General features: G+C 42.2%; 1 protein-coding gene across 2 annotated transcripts in view; it reads left to right on the forward strand.

The window, feature by feature from the left end:
- The window catches only part of wwp2 (WW domain containing E3 ubiquitin protein ligase 2), a 117649-nt gene extending 100284 nt beyond the window's left edge, over positions 1–17365 (forward strand). For both annotated transcript variants that reach the window (XM_069181384.1, XM_069181385.1), the window contains 7 exons: positions 4840–4973; positions 5316–5456; positions 5952–6072; positions 8042–8146; positions 12493–12589; positions 15100–15172; positions 16344–17365. In XM_069181384.1, coding sequence (XP_069037485.1) covers positions 4840–4973; positions 5316–5456; positions 5952–6072; positions 8042–8146; positions 12493–12589; positions 15100–15172; positions 16344–16443 — 771 coding nt within the window. In that variant the 3' untranslated portion in view covers positions 16444–17365. The remainder of the gene's footprint in view (positions 1–4839; positions 4974–5315; positions 5457–5951; positions 6073–8041; positions 8147–12492; positions 12590–15099; positions 15173–16343) is intronic.
- The last annotated feature ends 3930 nt before the right edge of the window (positions 17366–21295 follow it).

A 21295-nucleotide genomic window follows, 5' to 3' on the forward strand; every position in this document is an offset into this window, starting at 1 on the left:
CCAGTTCTCACAAGACTCTGAATCAATGTCCAGTGTTTGCTTCAAAAGCTTTGCCGAGTCATTTCTGTGCTTCTTGATATGTTTTAGTTCTCCGTTTTTATGCATTTGTTCTCTGCTTTATTGCGGTAGAGTTTAATAGATCTGGTAATTATTCTGGTACTGCAAAAATCTCTGAAAGGTCGCATCATACTGTGTTTGTCAGCACTTATTTGTGAAATTCTTGGCGTTGCCATAGACTACCACAGAAAAATGCAGCCAAGGCCGAAGTAATATTTTGAAAATTATTATGTCAAAAGAAAGATGAGTAGGCATAAAATGTTGACAGAAATCTCTGTAATATTCTTTTTACATTCATCAGCTTTTTTAAGCTTCCCCATTTTAAGCCTCAACATCTGTGTACTGCTACGAGCAGATGTGTATTGTCCTACCATGTACGTCCTACCTGTTCTCTATCACGGTAACATGTTCCCCACATCCTTATTTGTCGTGATGCCATTGTTTGTGTTGGCTTGCTATCATTATAAGTACTCTATAGACTGTATGGTTCCTCTTCAGAAACTTGCTATGTCTTCATGCAGTCCTGCTACACGCTGTGAGTGGACAACACGGACAGTAGAGTTAGACATTTAATGGTACACTGACGCGGCTCTCACTGATACAGCACTGTGGACTGGCTAGTCACAGGGACAAATATTGCATAGCATGCTGAAAATTCACCCTGTTGAAACTTAACCCATAACAAAGACAGCTTGGGGATTGTCAAACAGAGTCAGCTAATGACATACTCTGGGCACCAACCAAATTCTCTGAGCTTTAGGGTCTTTTACCTGAAGTGTGAGTATTTTGTCCTTTCTTCCACCTTTTGACTGCTAATATTGACACATATGGTGTCGCAGACTTCAGCACTTCAGTCTCCTAAACCTTTTTTTACATTCAAAGTCCACATTTTTTGTTTGCTTTTCATGTCTCAGCACATGGCTACGAACCTTGTGACTGCACAAGGGAGAAAGAGGAGGTCTAGGCTGAGTCCTTCTACCCGACCACCTTCAAACCAGTTGTTTTTTAACTTGTCACAGGCAGTTCAGCCCCGTGCCGGAGGCTCAGAGCTGATTGTTGGACAAGCAGCTCCAGAATTCAATTCAGTTTATTTTTCTATAGTGCCTTTCACAACCAGGTTGCCCCAGGGCACTTAACAATACAATTGACGATTCTACGGAGTTGATGAGAGCCAAAGAGCTCTGTCTGCTGTCCTCTCTGGTTCTCAGTCAATTGTGTACCATCACAGCAGGCTGGATACATGACCTGAAGTCGAACCCGTGACTGTAGAGCTCAACCTGCTCTTGGGTGAGCGCCTTTACCAGTTGAGACACTCAAGAGCCCAATTTAAAAAGCTTTTAACTTGGCACATATCAAACTGAGGAAAGAGCCCCTTTAGTTATACAAACCCTCCTTGTGGCTTTTTGTTCTCATTTGCTATAATTAAGGCAGAATTCTTCCAAGTACTTCAGTTTCTCTCCATCACTGGGTAGTTTGACATGAATGCTGAGGCACTGACTAAGTGGGTATACTGTTTTTAGCACTGAAAAATGAGAATTTGGCAATATAATGTTTCAAATATAATTGGTAAGAAAGCCAAAAAAGTATTACATTAGTTGTGCCTTTATAAAAATCCTTAGCAAATTTAATAGCATAAAGCACAGTGACCCAGGGTTTTGGTGACTTTACAGAGGCATCCTGATTAATGTAAGGATCTGTTACTTTATACTTTCATACTTTATACTTTCTTTTGTGGCTCCATGGTTTACTGTGAAAGAACAGTTTTGAATGAGCAGCATCTAGTTATTCAGAGAGATACTCGTTACATACAGCCCATGAAACAGTTCCATTTTCTTTTGCAGATTAATTCAGTCTGATCCCAGTCTGTGTCTGAAACATTACATCATTTTTCCTGTTTTATGTGGTTTTGCTAAGTTTAGATCAGCAAGTCACAGAGAAGTCAGTTGCAGTATAAGTACTAAGTGTCTGTATTGTAAGAGAGAGCCAGGAGTTTGAAGAAGTTTGAGTCTTTGCCTTGGAGACATTCAATGTAGGAACTTCATTTTGATATGAAGTTTTCAGATTTAACAATCATTCAGATTGTCCCAGTATTTAAGTGTTATTGAGGCAAAAATCAGCAGGTTCTACAGAATATTTTTGGAGGTGTTGCTTATTTTAATTTCTAATAAGAAATGTCACTAAGGAGTAGATGTCTTTCGGCTTATCTTGCAGTGTAAATCACATCTGCTTCTAATTCACAAGCTAGTTTGTAGACTGTCTAGATACAGTATGTGATACTTTGCTTGTGCGTCATTAGCTAATTTGTCATTTGAAAGATTTCTCAAAGGTATAGGCTAAGGTCTCCTCATGTGGTTTGAGCGTGAGAATCACAAAATGAAAAGGCTGTTTTGGCTGAGCTAACTGAATAAAATTACTGTATAATTCAAACACAGTGGCACCCTTCACATGATGGATTAGCTCAAAATAAATCACACAAAATCTGATTCCTATCCACATGTAGCTTTTTATAAATGACACTCATAAAGGAAAGTGTGTCCCACTGCTTTCCAACCTTTAAAACGTACAAAAAAGTGAAACGCTTCAAAAGCACAGGCACCTAACTCGAGCTGTATATATATATATGTTTAAGAAAGCTCATGTCCTATTAGTTTCTGCTATACTGGTGTTTATTTGGTCTCTTAAGTTTACAATTACCTGTGGTGCTTTACTGTAATGTTTTTCATTCTAATGATAAACACCACTGTAATTCAGTTTACAGAGCAGGGCTGATTCTTTTTCTTTGCTTGTTTCTTATGACCATAATGCGTGTATTTTTAAAGCCATATTTGTAAGATTACATGCATTGTGTTTCAGTTTGCACAAGTCATTATTTTGAATCAGGTGGTTTTGACAATTATGATTGATACCTGCACTGGCTAAAATATGCACACTGCCCAAGTCAAGTGATTCTGCTCTGCATGGTTGACGTAGGAAGCAGAAGACAGACTTCCAACAATGTCAGTACCACATCCCATGATTCTCCTTACAGCCCCAAGCTGAAGGAGATCCTGCTACCAGAACTGGGCTGCAAAGAATTCAAACCCTTGTGGAATAGAAGCAATGTCCTTTTCATGCTGTTCGTGCTGCTCACACAGGCCAATGAGTTAAACGGCTTCTGGCAGAACAGCTGGTGATTACACTGGCAAGAAGAAAAGGCATTATATTTAAAATGAACTATAGAAAGAAAACAAATTTCATCTTGGTCAAGCATGCATTCCCTTTAAAGCAAGGACTCAAGACTTCCTTTGCTGTGTGGGCGATCTCTGTGTTTTTCTTTTCTCCTGTCTCCAAATATATGGAGACAAGGGAATGTTACCAAATGGAAAATGTAAGAATCTGGTCAATGGGTTGAGTTCCTGAAGAATCCCCCAACCTCCTCCTCCCTCTGCTACCCTAACCCAGATTTCTCTGGGAAAATGTGCACAAGCTGGCCCAAAAAACAACACCCAATCCACAAGAGACGAAGCATGAAGTCACCACCACACCCAGCCCTAAGCATCCAATGGGAGCTATATATAGAGAGGGCTCAAATGCTTCACACATCCCCTTATAAAGATACGTCTGTTTCTTCTCGCTCGCTGTCCTTCCCAGACACTTGTCGTTGCGCAGTGGGTATTTGCCGACCCCACCCTGCATCAAGACGTAATCCGCAATGAAAGAGCAGACTGTTAGTCACTCCCAGGCCCGTCTGTATTGTTCTTGGACACCTTGCGGCGGGGACCGTGTGAAGCCATTATCGCATTTTCAAAAACAGTCTGGTTTTCATCCTGCCGGCGGCGCGGGCCCGGTCTCGCAGCTGGCTCTCGGCAAGGGAGGCCGCGGGTCGGGCCTGGGGAATCCGCCGCTCGTCTGAAGTCAGATGCCAATCGCTAGATTACAGCCTGTGCCCGCGTCACGTGACCGCTTTCTGGTCTCCGATTTGGGCCGGGGGCCCGAAAGGAATGCAGAGGGGAACGCGGTGAGGGTGAGCGAGTTCTCATCTGTCCAGGTCACTCCTAGAGTTCTGCTTCACTGTGCACAGGAAACCCAGCTGCCCAAACTGCTTATCCTAGAGATCTGTTAAAATAAGTGAGTGAATCGGATTCCATTCTTTGAAAGAGGACAAGGAAAAGGCACACATGGTCTCAAACTGCAAAGATTAAATACATGCTTTCCTTTCCATGGGACGTTTACTAGAATAAATGGTGCTGTGCTACATTGCCAAAGCACTACAGCATTTTCACAAATCTAAGAAGGAGATATTTCACATTCTATTAGGATAAGTATCTCACCAATGGCCCTAGCAGGAAGATGTAAAACTTTTGTTTTTTTTCATTAAGATTTGCAAACATTGATAGCCGGCTTCTTCAGAGAAGGAAATATTATGTGCCAAAAGCTCAATAATTGACAGATCTTGTGGCTTTCTTATAAATTTGTAAGCTGATTCGTCTTTTGCATTTTCCCTTTCATTTTGTTTCTTAACTTCGGGCTTCCTATTTTGCCTACTTCCCTATTTTGTTGTGTGATTTATTTTAAGACCAGTAATAGTATCTCAAACCAAATGGAAAACCCAAAGCATTGTTATAGAGAAGTGCAGAACCATGTTAAAATGAGCAGATGTGAGGAAAAAGATAACGTGCGTGACACAAGCACAAAGCACAAAGCAGGCAGAGCAGTATCTTGGGGAAATGGTGATAAACAGGCTATTAACCTGGTTGTTGTGTGGGTGTTAACTAATGTGTGCTTGGTATCCATTCTCTGCAGGCACTGTATCATGGCAAATTCATCGACACAGGCTTTACTCTGCCCTTCTACAAGCGCATGCTAAATAAAAAGCCCACCCTGAAGGACCTGGAGTCTATTGACCCCGAGTTCCACAACTCCATCATGTGGGTGAAGTAAGTATTCTTTTCTTCCAAATACCAAACAGTTGGTCAAGGACTCTGTTCAATGTATTAATGGTTGCAGCGGTCAGATCATTTTAATCAAGTGAAATAATTTTCTTTTTGCTCACCTTCCACTCTGCTTACCAGAAGCGTTCAAGCAGTCCAGGCTTGCTATTCAGATTGATTGAAGGAACAAGTCAATAGTGATCAGTGATATCACTGCGAGTGTGTGTGTGGAGCACCAGTGATCAGTAACGTCACTGTGAGTGTGTGAGAAGCTGCAGTGATCAGTGGCATCGCTGTGAGTGTGTGAGAAGCTGGAGTGATCATTGACGTCCATGTGTGTCTTCCCAGGGAGAACAATCTGGAGGAATGTGGAGTAGAGCTGTACTTTGCTCAGGACATGGAGATTCTGGGAAAGGTGTCAACTCACGAGTTGAAGACTGATGGCGAAAATGAGCTTGTGACAGAAGACAACAAGGAAGAGTATATTAGGTAAGAAAAATGGGCATGGGCGCCATAGGTCAACCTTAAAATTACAGAATTCAGTAATACACTGGCTTCCTGTGCACTGACTCTGTATAAAGTGACTCTTAAAAGGAAAAAAATAGGTGTGCGATTTAAAAGGTTGAATGTTTTTAATTGGTGTGGATTCTACAGTTCCATATTCCATGAAAGTACCTCCTGCTGGTTCCCTGAACCCAATTAAAGGCTAAACAAGGCCTTCGCAGTTCCATTACAAAATGAGATAATTATGATGATAATTCAATGAAGAATTTGACAGAGTTGAAGAGTCTGTCTGATATTAATGGCATGGATTATGAAGGGAAATCCCCTGCCCTCTCATCGTAGTGGAGCCTGACCGCAGCGTACGAGTGATTTAAGATGGGCTTGTAACAGATGCTAACTCCCATGATGTGCAGACGTGGGCCGATTGCAAGGGGAGATGGCAGTGTGTGCAGATGGCAAAGCCTGTGCTCTTCCCCGCAGGCTGCTGACAGACTGGCGCTTCACCAGAGGGGTAGAGGAGCAGACCAAGGCCTTCCTGGATGGCTTCAATGAGGTGGTGCCCCTGGAGTGGCTCCGATACTTTGACGAGAAGGAACTCGAGGTGAGAGGGGATTTCAGAGGAGGTGCTGTTAAAGGTGGTCTCTTGGAGGAGATTCAATCCATTGTTTTTGGTGTTTTTTATCACCTTGTTTTATGTATATTTCAATGTTTATGCAAAAAGAAAAAAAGGTTAACAAGTACGAACTCCTCTCCTATGGAATGGTGCAGGCCCCCTTTTCTTAGTGCTGTCGTGTCTCGCCAAACACCCCTCGACTGGAGCAGGAGTTCTTGTGATTGGACTGTGGCTCAAATCCTCAAAAGACTGGGGGTTAAAGAAAGCCTGTAATTATACCAAAACCTAAAAGCTGTGCGCTCTGGGAGCCATGCAAACAACAAACAGCCCGTGAGATAATTAAACACATCAGCAAAAGAACAGAGCATAAGATGTCTGGGAAAAAAAGCTCTATTGCCTAGCAAAGCACACATGTGCTGGAGGAGGTATCTGGATCTCTGTGTACTCTGTTCTTTTTTCCGATACCAAGTTTTAACTTGTGATACTTTCAGTGCTGCTGTGTAGATGCACAAGAAAAGATCTCAGCTCCACTCCACAGTAATGAGCAAAAACAATTCATCTGCAGATTGACAGAGCTGCCTTGTACCAGAAACGTCTAGTTTTCCTCATCACGTCAATTCTTGCAAATTGGAACATACTCCACATTCATTTTAAAGTCCTTTGAAAGCATACTGTCACCAGTGCTTCTTTTATAACTGATTAAATAACCTTTATGTAATTAAATTGGCATTTCCTTATATAAAGCCTAGGAACCTCATTTATAGTATTATATATCAATAGTTATGCACTTAAACAGTAAGACTGAGAGCTCAGACCCCTAATTTAACTGAAAAATGACAGAAAGGGTATAATTCTTTACATGATGTTGCCTTTTACCTGAGAGACAGTTTTTTTTCCCTAACATTAAGGATGTTTCTTCTCTAAGTGTAGAAGCACAGTTTAAGAAATTTGGCTTTGTTGCCCTTTTAACTTTTGTGAGTTGGAAATAACTTTTTTTTGTAGGCTTTTGCCCACAATTCCCTGAATGCATGGAACCCAGAGATTTTCATGACTTGCTTTTTTCCTGTTGAAAGTTTTCTGGGGCTGATGATAATGCATTCAGACTGAAGCATGTTTAAGTTCAATGGCGTCAGCCTCCGATTCTGAAAGGAGTAATAGAATCTGCTAAACAATCTCTGCCATTTGAGGTTGGGATTCTGCTGTTCTTTTGCGGGCAATAGTCCCATATCCTGGCAAGATGTTTCTTCAAATGTGATGAATTTGCCACTTGAATGGCCGCACAACAAAGTGCTGTGAAATTAGTATAAACATGAAAGCCAAACTTCTACTGTTCAGTATTAGACATTGTTTGAATTGTGAAAAAGCATAGCTGCTTTTAGACTTGGTAGATTAAAATCCAAAATGCATGTTATCCTGCTAGAAGCAGATCATCGCTTGATAGAGACGAGCTGGTCCAAGTGGTACAAGCCTTGTTACGAGTATGCTGCCAGATCTAGCCCTTCCTCGACCACTGACTCACCGAGGATATCCAGCTTAAATCAAATGAGTGAATTCTATCCTTACCAAGACAGCCCATAATAAGGATTTGGGTTGCTGGTTTAATCGATGAGAAAGCTTTCTGCACATGAAAGCTTAATGATAGGGTTCATTCTGCTGTGCTCCAGAACTTGACTACATTTCACTTGGGTTTTGAAGTTGGCGGAACCGTGACATTCCTGTGTGAATAGAAGAACTAATCAAAAATCTCCCGTCAGAGAGGTACCCCGCGCCTCTTGTCCACAACACATGGTCTTTTGTTTTTATTTTCAAGCGTTACAAAAAGTTTCTGATGTGAGGTGTGCTGTCTAGGGCACTGACAGTTCTTTCCACAAGAGTGAATAGTCTAAAACTGCTTTGATGTTTTTGTTCTTAATTGCCTGGACCTGAAAGCACTTTGTCTCTGTGTTTGTCTCTGCAGCTGATGCTCTGTGGGATGCAGGAGATTGACCTGACTGACTGGCAGAAGAACACCATATACCGACATTATACCAAAAACAGCAAGCAGATCCAGTGGTTTTGGCAGGTGAGACTGTGTTCTTAGTGTCTGATTCTTTTAACCCAGACAGGACACACATCAATACCACCTAATCTGAAAAGAATTTACAAATGGCTAGATCAACGGGTTTAGAGTTAAGGAGCACTTTGGAATTGACAAGAACTTTCACAGGCATGGAGGACCAAGCTGATGGAAAGCATGTCTTGGCCATGATGTTGATATGATAGGGCTGTGATTGTATAAACCACGTAAAGTTCAAATCCATGTGAAACAGAGCAGTCCAGGTATCTGATAACACCAGGCTCGCATGATTTCTGCCTTGGAAAAAGGGATCAATTGTACAGATCTTGACAAAATTGCATCCTTTGAGATTTATTCTGTTGAGTCATTTAACTTTGCAAGTACATCGGGACAGAGTTTGCATAAAAAAGGTATGCTAATAATTACATGATTTAGTACTGTGGTTGTAGAAAATATTATATATCTCTACATGTTGTTACAGCTGTTCAAGTAATGCGGCTGTATTTTGTTCTCATCTTTGTTCACATGACAGCTATGCTTGTCATTCACCGGACTTATTTTAGATAATTTTGCAAGTGAAACTGTACATGGACGCGACTCACCCATTTCCTGCAGTAGTTTTTTTTTTGCATTTTTGTGTACTCACTGGATTTGAAAGTGCCATTTGTTTCATTGATTTGACTCACAGCAACAGACATAGTGCTGCACAGGGAGTGTTTGAGGGCAGACATGCTCCTTCAAGCCACTCACGAAAACATGCTGCAAGTCCCGTAGTGCCTTACAGGACATTTAGCAATGATTGAAGCCCGCAGGCACTTCTTAAGTCACTGCAGTCAGTAATTCACTAAGAGAAAGGGCCGATGCCCAGTGCTAGTTCCATTGGCACAGATCTCTTGTTGAGTGAGCAGGTGGGCTGGTTGACCTCTTGCTTATCTCTTTTAAGATATAAGTTCATATTGGATGATCTTTTAGGGGATCTTTGATTAATAGTAATTGGCGGCTGATATATTGAGGTTGTCCCTTCCTACCCATTCAGACTGTCAGTGATGTCTTAGTGATGGGCCGTGTGTAGATGCCTTAAGAGCTCGAGACGTCCATCACCTTCCCTGACCAGAGCAATCTTCAGATCTCAGTCCTGTGGAACGGACTCACTGCCTGCCACAGAAGGCCGTCCCACTGGTTGAATAGGAAGAGATTAGGGCCTTCAAAATCCTTGTGAAATACTTGACATATCCAGCCTCTGCTGTTCTTGCTGCGCAGAGAGGTTTAACTTTAATCTTTGGGGGTGGGGTGGGTTCCTAATATTTTGGCCAGTGAGTGTGAGCAGTGATCAGAGTCAGGCGTATTCCCCCCCAGCCTTTTCAGCCCAGAAGCTGACACAAGTTCCCTTGGCACGGGTCTCGTGCTGACTGAACTCGGTGATTAGTGGTCATGGGTGTTTACTGCAGCCGTTCTGTCAGAGTACGGGCAAACGATAAAGAAATGTGATCCAAAAATAGCAGAAAGTAATGCTTGAGGTTGCATTACAAATATTCCAGTAAATAAACAATCAACATCTGTCATTATATTGGCAATCATTGCCTCTCTTTCTGCCCACATCTGTTTTAAATCACAGTGTCACTCACTGAAATTAAGAAAGCTGTCTTTGAGAATTTTGCAAACTAATGGTCTGTTTTTTTAGAGAAACAGTGCTTTTCTTGATGTATCCATTAGCAGAGTTTCAATTTCTGTTATTAAATATTTTTGGCCTAGAGTATATGCCTATACAGCAGGCTAACAGCTACAAAATCCTAAGATCAGTAACTGACTTTTGGCAAAAGGGCGCTAATTAATGTACTTTGAATGTAAGAAATGAAAACATCTATTTCCTCCATTAAATGAAGTTCTGTAACCTCAGAAATAAAATATCTGGTAGTCCAAGGCAAGTCTGAAAGGAATGTGAATTTTGAGACTGAGGATCTTTTCACAAATTAGAAAAATTGAGCTATAGCTTCATAATTTCTAATTTCCTCTTTTCTTATAATGTCAGTCACAAAATGGCAAAAGTTTTTTTTTCAAGTTGTTTTTTTCCCCAGACGTTCATTACATAAAACAGGAAACTGGCCTCAGCTGGCCTAAGCCGTTGCTGACATATACATTTTTTAGTTAGCGTGGACCTGAATTGATTAATTAAATTATCCCTTATAATTAAATGTCAAAGTCCAGTCATAAAACCTCTGTTAGTAGAGCAGTAAATACACTAAATAATAGCAAACAGAGGTTTGAATCCAGGGTATGCCTCTGTGTGATGAACTGACCCAAAAGATCACAGGTTCCAATCCAGACTGTGCCTCTCTGTGTCAGCCTAGTAATCATGGGTTGCAGTCCAGGGCCTCTGTGTCATTCCTGAGGTAATAGGTTCTAGTCCAGACTGTGCCTTTTGCCAGCTCTGTCTGAGACCTCTGCTGGTGGAAGTAAATTGTTGCCTGAGAGCAACAATTCCTGGCTTAGTCCAAAATTTCTTAAAAATGTATCATTCATGGGCTTGGCACGCAGGAAACGTGTTTATTACAGAACGTCTAGATTAAGTTTTTCAAACTCCAATTATATAAATCTAATTGAGAGCTTGACATATAGCGCAGCATTTCTTGGATGTGTGTTTAGAATTACCATCAATCAAAATGGGTGGCACAGCGGCGCAGTGGTTGACATGACTGCCTCGCAGTGCTGGGGCCCCGGGTTCAAGTCCAGGCCTGGGGTGCTGTCTGTGTGGAGGTTGTAGGTTCATCCTGTGTTTGTTTTCTCCGGGTGGTCTGGTTTCCTCCCCCAGTCTAAGACGTACGGGTAGGTTAAGTGGCTTCTGGAGAAAAAAAAAAGAAATCTGGTGTGTGCATGTCTGTGTGTCTGCCCTGCAATGGATTGGCATCCCATCCAGGGTATATCCTGCCTTGCACCTGTTGCCTGCTGGGATAGGCTCCAGCTCTCCCACAACCCAACAACCCTGTATTGGATAAAGCAGTTAGAAAAAAGATGGATCACTCATTATTTAGTTTAATTTATCGATACTCATGTTTAGAGCTACTTCTAATCAATATTTTACATATATGGACATTTCCAAGATTGCCAGTCAGCAGTGATGTGAATGCTTTTGAAGAACATTAAGTAGAACTAGAGTAGGAATGGTGTGTTCTAAGAGATGTATAGGTGCTGTTTGTTCTCAGACATATGATCTACAGGTACGGTTGCAAAACGTGGGAGTGAAAAGAGGAGCATAGAGCTCGACTCCTCTTGTGCCTCTGGAGCACATGTTGTCTTTGGCTTGTTCCTACTGTGTGGCATTGCAGCAATACATTGGGTTGAGTCACAACTGCGGTTTCCCATAGCAAGACTTAAAAGTGAAAAGATTATTATAGATTCAGAATACATTAAAACATCTTCAAATCCTTCTAAAAAACCACATGGCACATAAATTATTTGAAAGAGTTCAGTGTTTGTTACATTAATTCTTGAAGCAGCTGTTAAACAGACTTCTATTCCATTTGCTGATACTGGCTCAGGGTATGTACACACGATAGTTGTTGTGTCTCTGCCAATTTGCAGCTGTGTTTTAAAATCGCAGTTAATCATATTATTGTTAATGGAGCCTAAAAGAGCTTTTTAATCCTTTCAATGCAAAAACTGTATAATCTAATTGAGAATAACAGCCAGAACGCAGCAATTTACACTGCAGGAACAAAGGGATTTTTTTGGTTTAGGAATTTGAGAAGGTGCATGGTTTACTCAAAAGGCAGCCACTGGGCTTTAAACCCAATAAGACTGTTGAATTGTGGTTACCTCCATGTTAGCCACATTCGGTGTGCTGTTTTATGTCATTCTGTGTGGTTGCAAAAAACTTCTAACTCTTACTTAAAATTGAATGTTATTTAATAGGCAGTGCTTGACTTTGTCCTTCACAATTTCTGATGTTGCAGACATAAAGAAGAGAGTTTTATTTTTGCTCACAGTATTTCAGAATTCAATGAGTTACAGATATCTCTTAAAATATCTCAAGACCCTGCATTACCAAGATGCTGCCAGTTAGCAGTTCCCAGAACTTAGTGTGGGACTTTCCATTTGCAGTGGGGATTTATGCCTTGTGAATTTTCTGTTAGATCACATTTCTAAATATAAACACTCATCATTTTGTAAGAAATCATTATAAATACTCATAAAGATAAAAAATGGGTTTGCATGAAACTATTCACTTAAGCATGCTTAATATTGGATACATTTCTGCATACACCAGCGAGGTGCTGTAAAAGAAGCACTGATCTACTCTTAGCCTCATGTTCCACAGGTTACTGCTCTGAGCAGGTCCTCTGTCTCTTCCTCAGGTTGTCAAGGAGATGGACAATGAAAAGAGGATCCGCCTGCTGCAGTTTGTCACTGGAACCTGTCGACTTCCTGTGGGGGGCTTCTCGGAGCTCATTGGTAAGACCGAAAGACCTCCACGCAGAACACAGAGTGGGCCCTACAGTCCAGAAATTGCCATGTGCAAATCTGTGCTGTGTCATTCTGCGCCCATGACTGCAGTTAGGAAATGGGGCTTTTGGGACTGTCTGAAATACGTCTTCTGGTCTCCCAAATGGATCTGGGTTAGTTCATAAGATATGAGCATTGATTCTGGGAAATGTTCCTTTGAATATTATTCCGCTGTAAGGCCACATCAGCAAAATGAAGGTTCAAAATGGCAGTTGTGGCTTATTTAATGCTCCCTTTTAGAGGCTGTCAGGAAGATTGATAATGTCTTAGAAAGCATTTTCTTCCAAAAGCCTGGATTTGAAAGAGCAGTTAAACGGCAGGAAAACCCCTTTCATATGAAAGAGAGCAGAAAGTTGGTGATAGTCTTGCAGGCCTGCTGTTGAGATTAATTGGGAAAACATAAGGGGTGATAGATTCTTCTGAAACTGCACACCATAACACATGGCCCTATGTTTTACCGCCTTAAAAACTAGGCACGAAAATGCCTCTGTCCCTGATAAAGTTAAAATCCAAAGGCCTACAATCTCCAAAAAATATAATTACAGTGCGTGGAGATTGAGATGTATGATGTAGCACTCCAGCTCCACAGCGGTCCTGGCATGAGACTATTGAGCATGGCTGTATGATCCATTTCAGGTTTTATGAGCTTCTGGCTGCTGGGCAAATTTACTTGAAGGGTGGAAGAGAAGATTAAATTGCTTAATAAATGTTGTTTCAATGCCATGCATGTCTATGTCGAAAATAGCATTGCCTCTTTTCCTTTTCATTCATTTAAAATAAAACAAATGATGTTAAAGATGTTTGTGAACATTTTCTACATAATCCCAGAACATACTGCTGCAAATACATAGCAAGGTCAGTACAGGAATACAGGTAATCTTCAAAAGTTCATATTTCAGGTGGTTTCCCAGACTCTGTTTAGCATTAGTAACTTGGCTAGCTTGCCTAAAGTAACCCCAGGTAGTACAAGATTTTTCTGGTGTGGCATTTCTGTCAACATCCAGAGTAAAGTAGCAACATATTTACCAGAACTTAGACGTGTTCCATTCTTCAGGTGTGACGTGACATGTAACTGATGGTACACGGCCTGTTGATGAAAATAAACAGGACTTCCCTTGTCACTGTGCAGTATTGCTAATCATGACCAGTGAGGTTAATCCTGTCTCTGCACTGTGTGTGGTGTGGTAAAATCCAGACTGAGGGCAGGAAGGGAAACAAAAGAAAATCAGACGAGGTTTTGTTTGGAAGTGCTACACAGGAAGCACCTTGAGGCACACAGGGCCATGCGGCTGCTACCCCAGCCCTCTGTCAAGCTGGCATTGCATGTACCCAGCAGGCAGTGCACTAAGCTGCTGTATCCTGCTTGGCTTTGCACAGCAGAGGACTCTTATGTTGGCTGCAGGGCGTCAGGCAGATTCCTAGTGCTCCCCTGTCTTGTCCACAGTGTTGGTCTATGGATTTTCAGGCATCTGACCAGGGCACACATTTGCTCCTGTGCTCTTAACTGTTCATGGTTTTGACATCAGGCCCAGCATGTTTTTTCCCCCCTGCAGACATATCGGAGCAGCAAGAACAGTTCAGTCTTTTGAGTCTGGTTCCAGTGTTCCTTAGCTGACCGATTGTCCATGCCTAGTGCCCTGTGTTTACTGTGGCATTGCATAGCCCTGCTGGTCATGAAAGAAAGGCATCGGAGCTCTCCTGCTATTATCTGTATTTCAAAACTCATGTGACTGCCTCAGCTCAGGAAACCTATGGCTAAAATTTTCTCCCATGGTAAAAAAAGACCTTGATATCCTGCTCAGTCAGCACTTGAGAAGTGAGGTGCAGAATCAGTCCTCTGGCCGAGAACAGGCCCGATTCTGTTGTGTCACAGGTAAGTGGTTCTACATGGCCGCTGACAAACATTAGCAAAGCCCCTTTATTGGGGATTCCCAAAATAACTCCAAAGGCCGTAGTGCTGGGTAAATCATTACTTGGCTGCTGGGGCATAAAAGAGGTTTTTACTCTTTTTATGCAGGATATATGCATTTTTATGTTTCATGCTTCTCTGAGCAGCAATTAGTACATTTCCCCCCAATTTCAATTTATTATAGCTGTGGCCTGAAACTGGAAAAGTATCTGAACACCCTCTTGTCATTCCTTTCTCTCACTTCAGTATTCTCTGTGGTACCTCAAGCAATTGAGTCTTTCTTACTAGAAAATCCCTGCTATTGGAGGTTGGCTAAAAAGCTTTAGACATGGGAGCACTGGAACAAGTAGTTGCAGTGGAATAGAGGGGTTGCCTACACATGACCCAGATTCCACATTTTCATTTCTGGGATTTCATAGGCATGATCAGTCATGATACTCAGGTCACACTGGCACCAATAACAAAAATTGTAACTTCTGTCAGTGATTCACAAAGTGATGCAGTTGGATTGCCGATTGTATAATGCAGTGGTAATCTGTGCCATCAACAGGAAGTAATGGACCCCAGAAGTTCTGTATTGACAAAGTGGGCAAAGAGACCTGGTTACCAAGAAGCCACACATGGTGAGTATTGATTTCTTTGCTTTGAAGCAACCATATTCACATTGTCCATTGCACAGAGGAATTTATTTCCTAATGCTTGCATTTTCTGAAGAGCTAGCAAAAAAATGCAGTCCTGATTCGGTTCCTGAGTGTTAGTGGTTGAAGCTTTCATTGTGCGAATGTCCTATGGACCAGAGTTCTGTGCTTTTTTATCTGAGCTCTCCCCTGTACCCTGTGTGGCTATAAGTGACGCAGCATTCAGCTGGCCTGGGCACTGATGGGTTTTAATCAGCTCGCAACCTGACATCAAGCCCTGTGGCTGGCTGGTGAGCTTTTGCACCACTTGTTAATTCACTCTCCAGCTGATGTTTTGTGTGCACTGCAGGCCCACAGTGTGAAACACATCCAGATAGCCTGCCAGTACACATTTCTGTCAGGGTCAGAACACACCGTTCTCACTTCTCTATAATAAATGCTTGAAGAGGTGGGCCGAGGTAATCAACAATAGACACCCTGAGATATAGAGTTGCTCAAAAACATTATTATTAAAAGTTATTTAAAAATTAAGTAGCACTTCCCTCACCTTAACCCTCTCTCAAAAGGACATTACAAATGTTTGCCATCAAGTCTTATAGCTATGTAGGTATTAATATCGCATTCACTGCATTTTGCAACTGAATTCCAGAAAGGGTGGTGGCTTTCAGTCCTTTAATTGCATGGTGGGTGAAGGATTTGACCACTTCCTTTAGTGAAATGCAGGATATCTTATGACCACAGTCGCAGAAAAGAGGAAATAATGTATCCATGGTTTCCATCAAAAGTGGTTGTCCCACAGAAGGAAGCACAGTAGCTTTACCACACAGTCGACCTCTGTGCACAGTACCCAAGTGCTCAAAAACTGCCCTTCCAGTATAGTAGTGAGCTCTTTGGTTTGTTTGTTCTTATTAACTGTGCTTTCATGTAGCAGATTAAGACCCATTACCATCTAAAGGGAAGAAAGTGTGCAAGCTCCATGCAAACAAGCACCTTATGTTGGAAACAAACCCAGGACCGTGGGGCTGTGAGGCAGCAATGGTGACCCATTGCTCTTGGTGTGGGCTCAGAGAAGCTTGCATGATGATAGCTTCATCTGGGGCATTCATCTCAAACCCTAAAGCTGAAATCTAGCAAAACCCTTTTGTTTTTCTTTCAGCTTTAATCGCCTGGATCTGCCTCCCTACAAGAGCTTCGAGCAGCTGAAGGAGAAGCTGCTGTTTGCCATTGAGGAGACTGAGGGCTTCGGGCAGGAGTGAGCAGGAGATGACACAGAAGCCTGCAGGAGGAGTGGTTTCACCACAGCCCCTGTTCTGCGGGGATGGATGGTATTCCGGGGCCATGGAATGACACCATATTAATGATCAATGCACCAAGCAGCAACCCACAGCCTAAAGATACCAGAGATCCACAGCTGTTGGTCCAACACTGTAATCCCTGACCAAACTGAGTTGTTGTTAAGCAAATCTGAAGACGGAGCTGAATCTGTTCATTATTTTTTTAAATCGGTGATAATTATATTTCATACCCTTCAGTGCTATCAAAAGACATATGCTGCTCTGTAAATAGGGAGCTTGTGTCTCTTTTTCCATTGCCTTCTTGCCAGTTCACATGAAATGCACTGCACTCTAATGAGGATTTTTGGAGATTCTGTGCCAAGGATAGCCCCCCTTGGCCGTGCCATTTCCCTTTAGAAAATTAAGGGAAGCTTGAGCATTAGTACTTGATGAAGCACATCGACCTACAACATGACCAAGCAGCGAGACATCAGCAGAGTGTCACCAGAGTTCAGTTCTGCTCTGTCTCACTCACTGACTGCAGGCCAGAGCTGACATTAGCATTGCTGAGTTTCCTGATGTCTCTTAAGTGACCATGTATAAGCCTCTCAGTTTTGATCAAACTACACTTGTGCAGTTTTTCCAGACAGGGGCATTGGAGTTATTTGTAAGTCTTTCAAAATTGGGACCCAGTGCTTCTTTTGCAGAACTGGAAAAGGGTGTGGAAACAGACTATTGTTTCCGATTAAATATCTTTTGGGCCTTTAACTTTGCCCAAAACCTTTAACAGATTTCTCCCAAATGTTGACACTCTGTCGTGCAGAAGTTAAAACGATCAGATGCATCAGGTTTTATTTTCCACTGAAATTGAATAATGAAATTAAACTTGGCTGGGCTCAGTTCACTCTCTCGTCTTTACCAGTTTCAGTTATTGCTTCATTGGCTAACGTTAATGCACGTCAAATTGCATGTTTAAGACCATCAATGTTTTGCATTAACAGAATATCTGTTAGTGCCAAGTGACACACACAGCCCTGGGGTAAAGGCTGTTGAGGTTGTGAGGTAGCAGTGGTCTAATGCCCCACTGGCACCATGCAGTGCTGTGTGAAGACTTGTGGTCTTTCCCCTTGCTGGTTTATTCATCAGTGGGTTTGAGCACTTGGAAATGGAGGAAGACCATAATCATACACCGGGGTCTTTGTAATGAGTTTGGGAAGACGCTAATCTCTGAATCCCCCTGTCCTTGCAAGCGTATTGGAACCTGTGGGCCATTCCTGCCCCACCCTGTCCTTGACCAACTTGACCTTCTCCCACGGCAGTGAGCTCCTGAGTGATGTCCTTTTCCAGCGGAGCCTGGAGATGCAGGGCCGTGGAAAACAGAGGTCCGACTGCTCGGACTTCCTTTGTTTATTGTTCAAAGCCTTTAAACATTTCAAGGAACTTTCGTTGTTGTTGTTGTTTCAAGCTAAGCCAGGCGGGAGGGCTTCTTTACTTCAATTCCCTCATTTCCTGGGCTGTACCGCATTCTAATAACTCTGTCTGCACAGATATGGAAACGCTGTTGGTCTTAGGGCTGTGCATGTCATGGCCAACCTGGGTGTGCACGTTCCAGTCCAAGAAATTGTCAGATTAGAGACTCAGTCAACCATCACCATTAACTCTTTCCCATTTGCTGTGCACCGTAATTGCAGTTGTCTTGGAACAGCTCCAGCAGTTGAGAAAAAAAAAAGTGTTTGACAGCAAAATGTTATCTGAGCAAAAAAGCCTTTTCTTTTTTTTTCTCCATTTTTGGTTAATGCACTTTCCATGCCATTTATTCTGATTCAGATTTAATTTAAACCAGACTGTGTTTTTTTTAGATTAAAACAGTATAGTTTGGATTCCCAGCTTTCTTGGAGAGGAGAGGTTTGCAGTTTGGACTTTCTGGGCTGCTTGAATTTCTTCCATCGGTGCTCCCATCCTAGAAAACATGATCTGCTCCATTGATATTCTTTGCTGCAGCTTTACCAAGGACACTGGACTCTACCCTAGAGCGTTGGAGCCACAATGGGCTGATTTTGATGGCATGGCTGGACTGATCGCACTAGACTGTTGTATTTGATTGGTTGGAGAGCCAAGTAATGCCACTGGATATTTACATGCCCTTCATGATTCAAACCTGTTCCATGACCTAAGTACTCAAGTCCCTATTTGTTGCACAAGAATAAAGAGCCAGTTATCCATGGTATTATTCGCAAGGAAACTGAGTGATGACCTTTACAAAACGGCTACAGCAGGCTGTAGCCATTTTGAAGCTACAGTATTTTCAGTCCTGTAACCAGTCCCGGGTGCTGGGGACAGAGCCACATGGCCCAGCTCACTTTCTCATTGCAATCAGTAGTAAATTGAATCCAGGACCGTGGCAACATCAGTATGCCCCTGTCTTACCCTTTTCACTTATTCATACACAACTAATTTGATGTCATGCGTGGTTAGATTTTGTTCATACTGTGGAGGATGCTGATTAAATGTCTAATACCTGTCATCTTTAGCTTTAATAAGGGATCATGTAGCTGTGCAGAACAGAACCTCAAACTCGGCCTTGCAGTTTCGCGACATCTGTGGCACTGCCTTCACCGGCGACTTTGGGTGAATGCAGGCAGGTTCTCAAGCTGAGTCCGGTCACCTTCCGGCCTTCATACACTCCTACAGGGATACAGTTGGACCAAGCACAGCCTGAAGGCTGCAGAGGCGGGCTCAGTGCCTTCTGTCTGTGTGCGAATGGACAGACTGGCCGCAGTGAAGATCAGTGCCAGCTGTTGCCTCATACATATGAATGAATGTGACGCTAAGGGCCCATACTGTTGCTATTACACACCCCTATGATTCTCTTTCCTCATACACAGAAAACAACACATAAACAGCAAATAAAAGAGGACTGATGATGGAAAATTGCATCCATGTGTTTAGTAGCCGAGTGCGGTTAATTGGCCATAATTTCAGATTGTTGGCAGGATAAACATTGTGGGACAAAAATCCAACCCCTTTTAACATTAGCCCTAATTCTTTTTTTTTCTAGACAAAGACAGAAACCTTTTATTGCTTTCAGATGTTTACAGGAGTTGGTTCGCTAGGACTGCTGTTTAAGAAACCAGCAGACTTCACAATCTTTTATGTGCTTCTCAGTAGCCATTCAGGTTTCGTTTCACACGGAACCCTGTGATCATATGAAAGGCAGGGATTTATTGTTTCCGTGTGATGTTTGACTGCTGGCAAGGTTGTGACGTGCAGGACAGGCAGAGCGCTTCTGTCTACGAGCTACAGACTCTTGTACTGTATATGAGCCTGCACCCGATGTTGGGCATTTCAAGCTTGTTTCTCTGCTTGTAGTAAATAATCACAGACAGAAATAAAAAGCTTGGCTGTGCAGCCACTTAATTCTCTCAGCATAGAGAAATAACGATCACTCTTCCAAACGTGCCAGAGAAGAGGCCGCTTGCTATCTCATCAGTCACATACACAGGGCTACTACATGAGGGCCGCTTTTATTGTACTGTATGGCTGAAGCTGGCTACATAACTAGTTCTATAATTGTACATGGCAAAATAAAAATGGCACCTTTATTAAACAAGCAGTTTCCTGTGTGGACAGTGCAAATGACTGGACCACTGAGAACAAGGTGGTAAATGAATCACTCAATGCCTTTAATGTTTTCCCTTGTAAAAGCAGTGAAGAGGCTTTTCTGTGTTTACTGTAACACACTCGATGAACCATAGTTAAGCCCTGCTTGCAAATCTTCAAATATATAGCTTGATGCTATATTGGGCGGTGTGGTGGCTCTGTGGCTAAGGATCTGCGCCTGTGGCTGGAAGGCTGTCGGTTCGTATCCCACGGACGGCAGAGAAATCCTACTCCGTTGGGCCCCCGAGCAAGGCCCTTAATCCCAACTGCTCCAGGGGCACTGTATAAATGGCTGACCCTGCGCTCTGACCCCTAGCTTCTCTCCCTGTCTGTGTGTCTGTGTCTCATGGAGAGCAAGTTGGGGTCTGTGAAAAGACAAATTCTTAATACTAGAGATTGTATATGGCCAATAAAGTGATCTTATCAAAGAGGACATTTCATTCACAATAAATCTGCTGACCCAGGAGTAATGCTTCTCTAACATTAATTTCTGGAGATACTTGCTAGCTGTTAAAGGAAAAAATTGGCATTGTGCTGTGGATATAAACTGAAATGGAACAATGACTTAACGTCCAAAACTTTTGTTCAAGATGCCACCTAATCAGACATGCACACCATTTTGAGACTCGTATTTGTCACATAGCCTTGGCAAGCTGACTCAAGCTTCTTTGATAGCGAAAGCAAATGTGACAACAATGCGGAATATAAAAAGGAGCACACATGTATTTGCTAGCTTGGTCTCCTGCTTCCTGCCTTATGCAGAATTCTGATGTTTATGCACGTTAACATAGCAGGGCTCTGTCCATTGAAACAAAAATGCTGGTGTTTGGGCATATTCTTGGATGAATGATGCAGTGTCCATCCCCAATTTGGAAACAGTCTCATGAAGAACATAAGACAGTTTAATTTTATTTTAATAGAAGCTGATTTATGATCAGGTGTAGACTGAAAAAAGGAGAAAATGCTTTTTGTAAAATTGAATACATGCCTTACTTTTGGCTGCTGTTTTTGTTTTTTGTGGTAAATATAAATTAAATGCAACCTGCACTGTACAAACAATTCTTGTCATTTGTTTCTTCCCAATATAAAAACCAAAAACAGGAGATTATTTTTTGGGTGTTAAATAAATAATGGTAATAAATTCAGGTTTGCGTGTGTTGTAGGAAGAAAGTGT

Source organism: Lepisosteus oculatus, chromosome 20, assembly GCF_040954835.1.
Source record: "Lepisosteus oculatus isolate fLepOcu1 chromosome 20, fLepOcu1.hap2, whole genome shotgun sequence".
NCBI classification, from domain to species: Eukaryota; Metazoa; Chordata; class Actinopteri; order Semionotiformes; family Lepisosteidae; genus Lepisosteus; species Lepisosteus oculatus.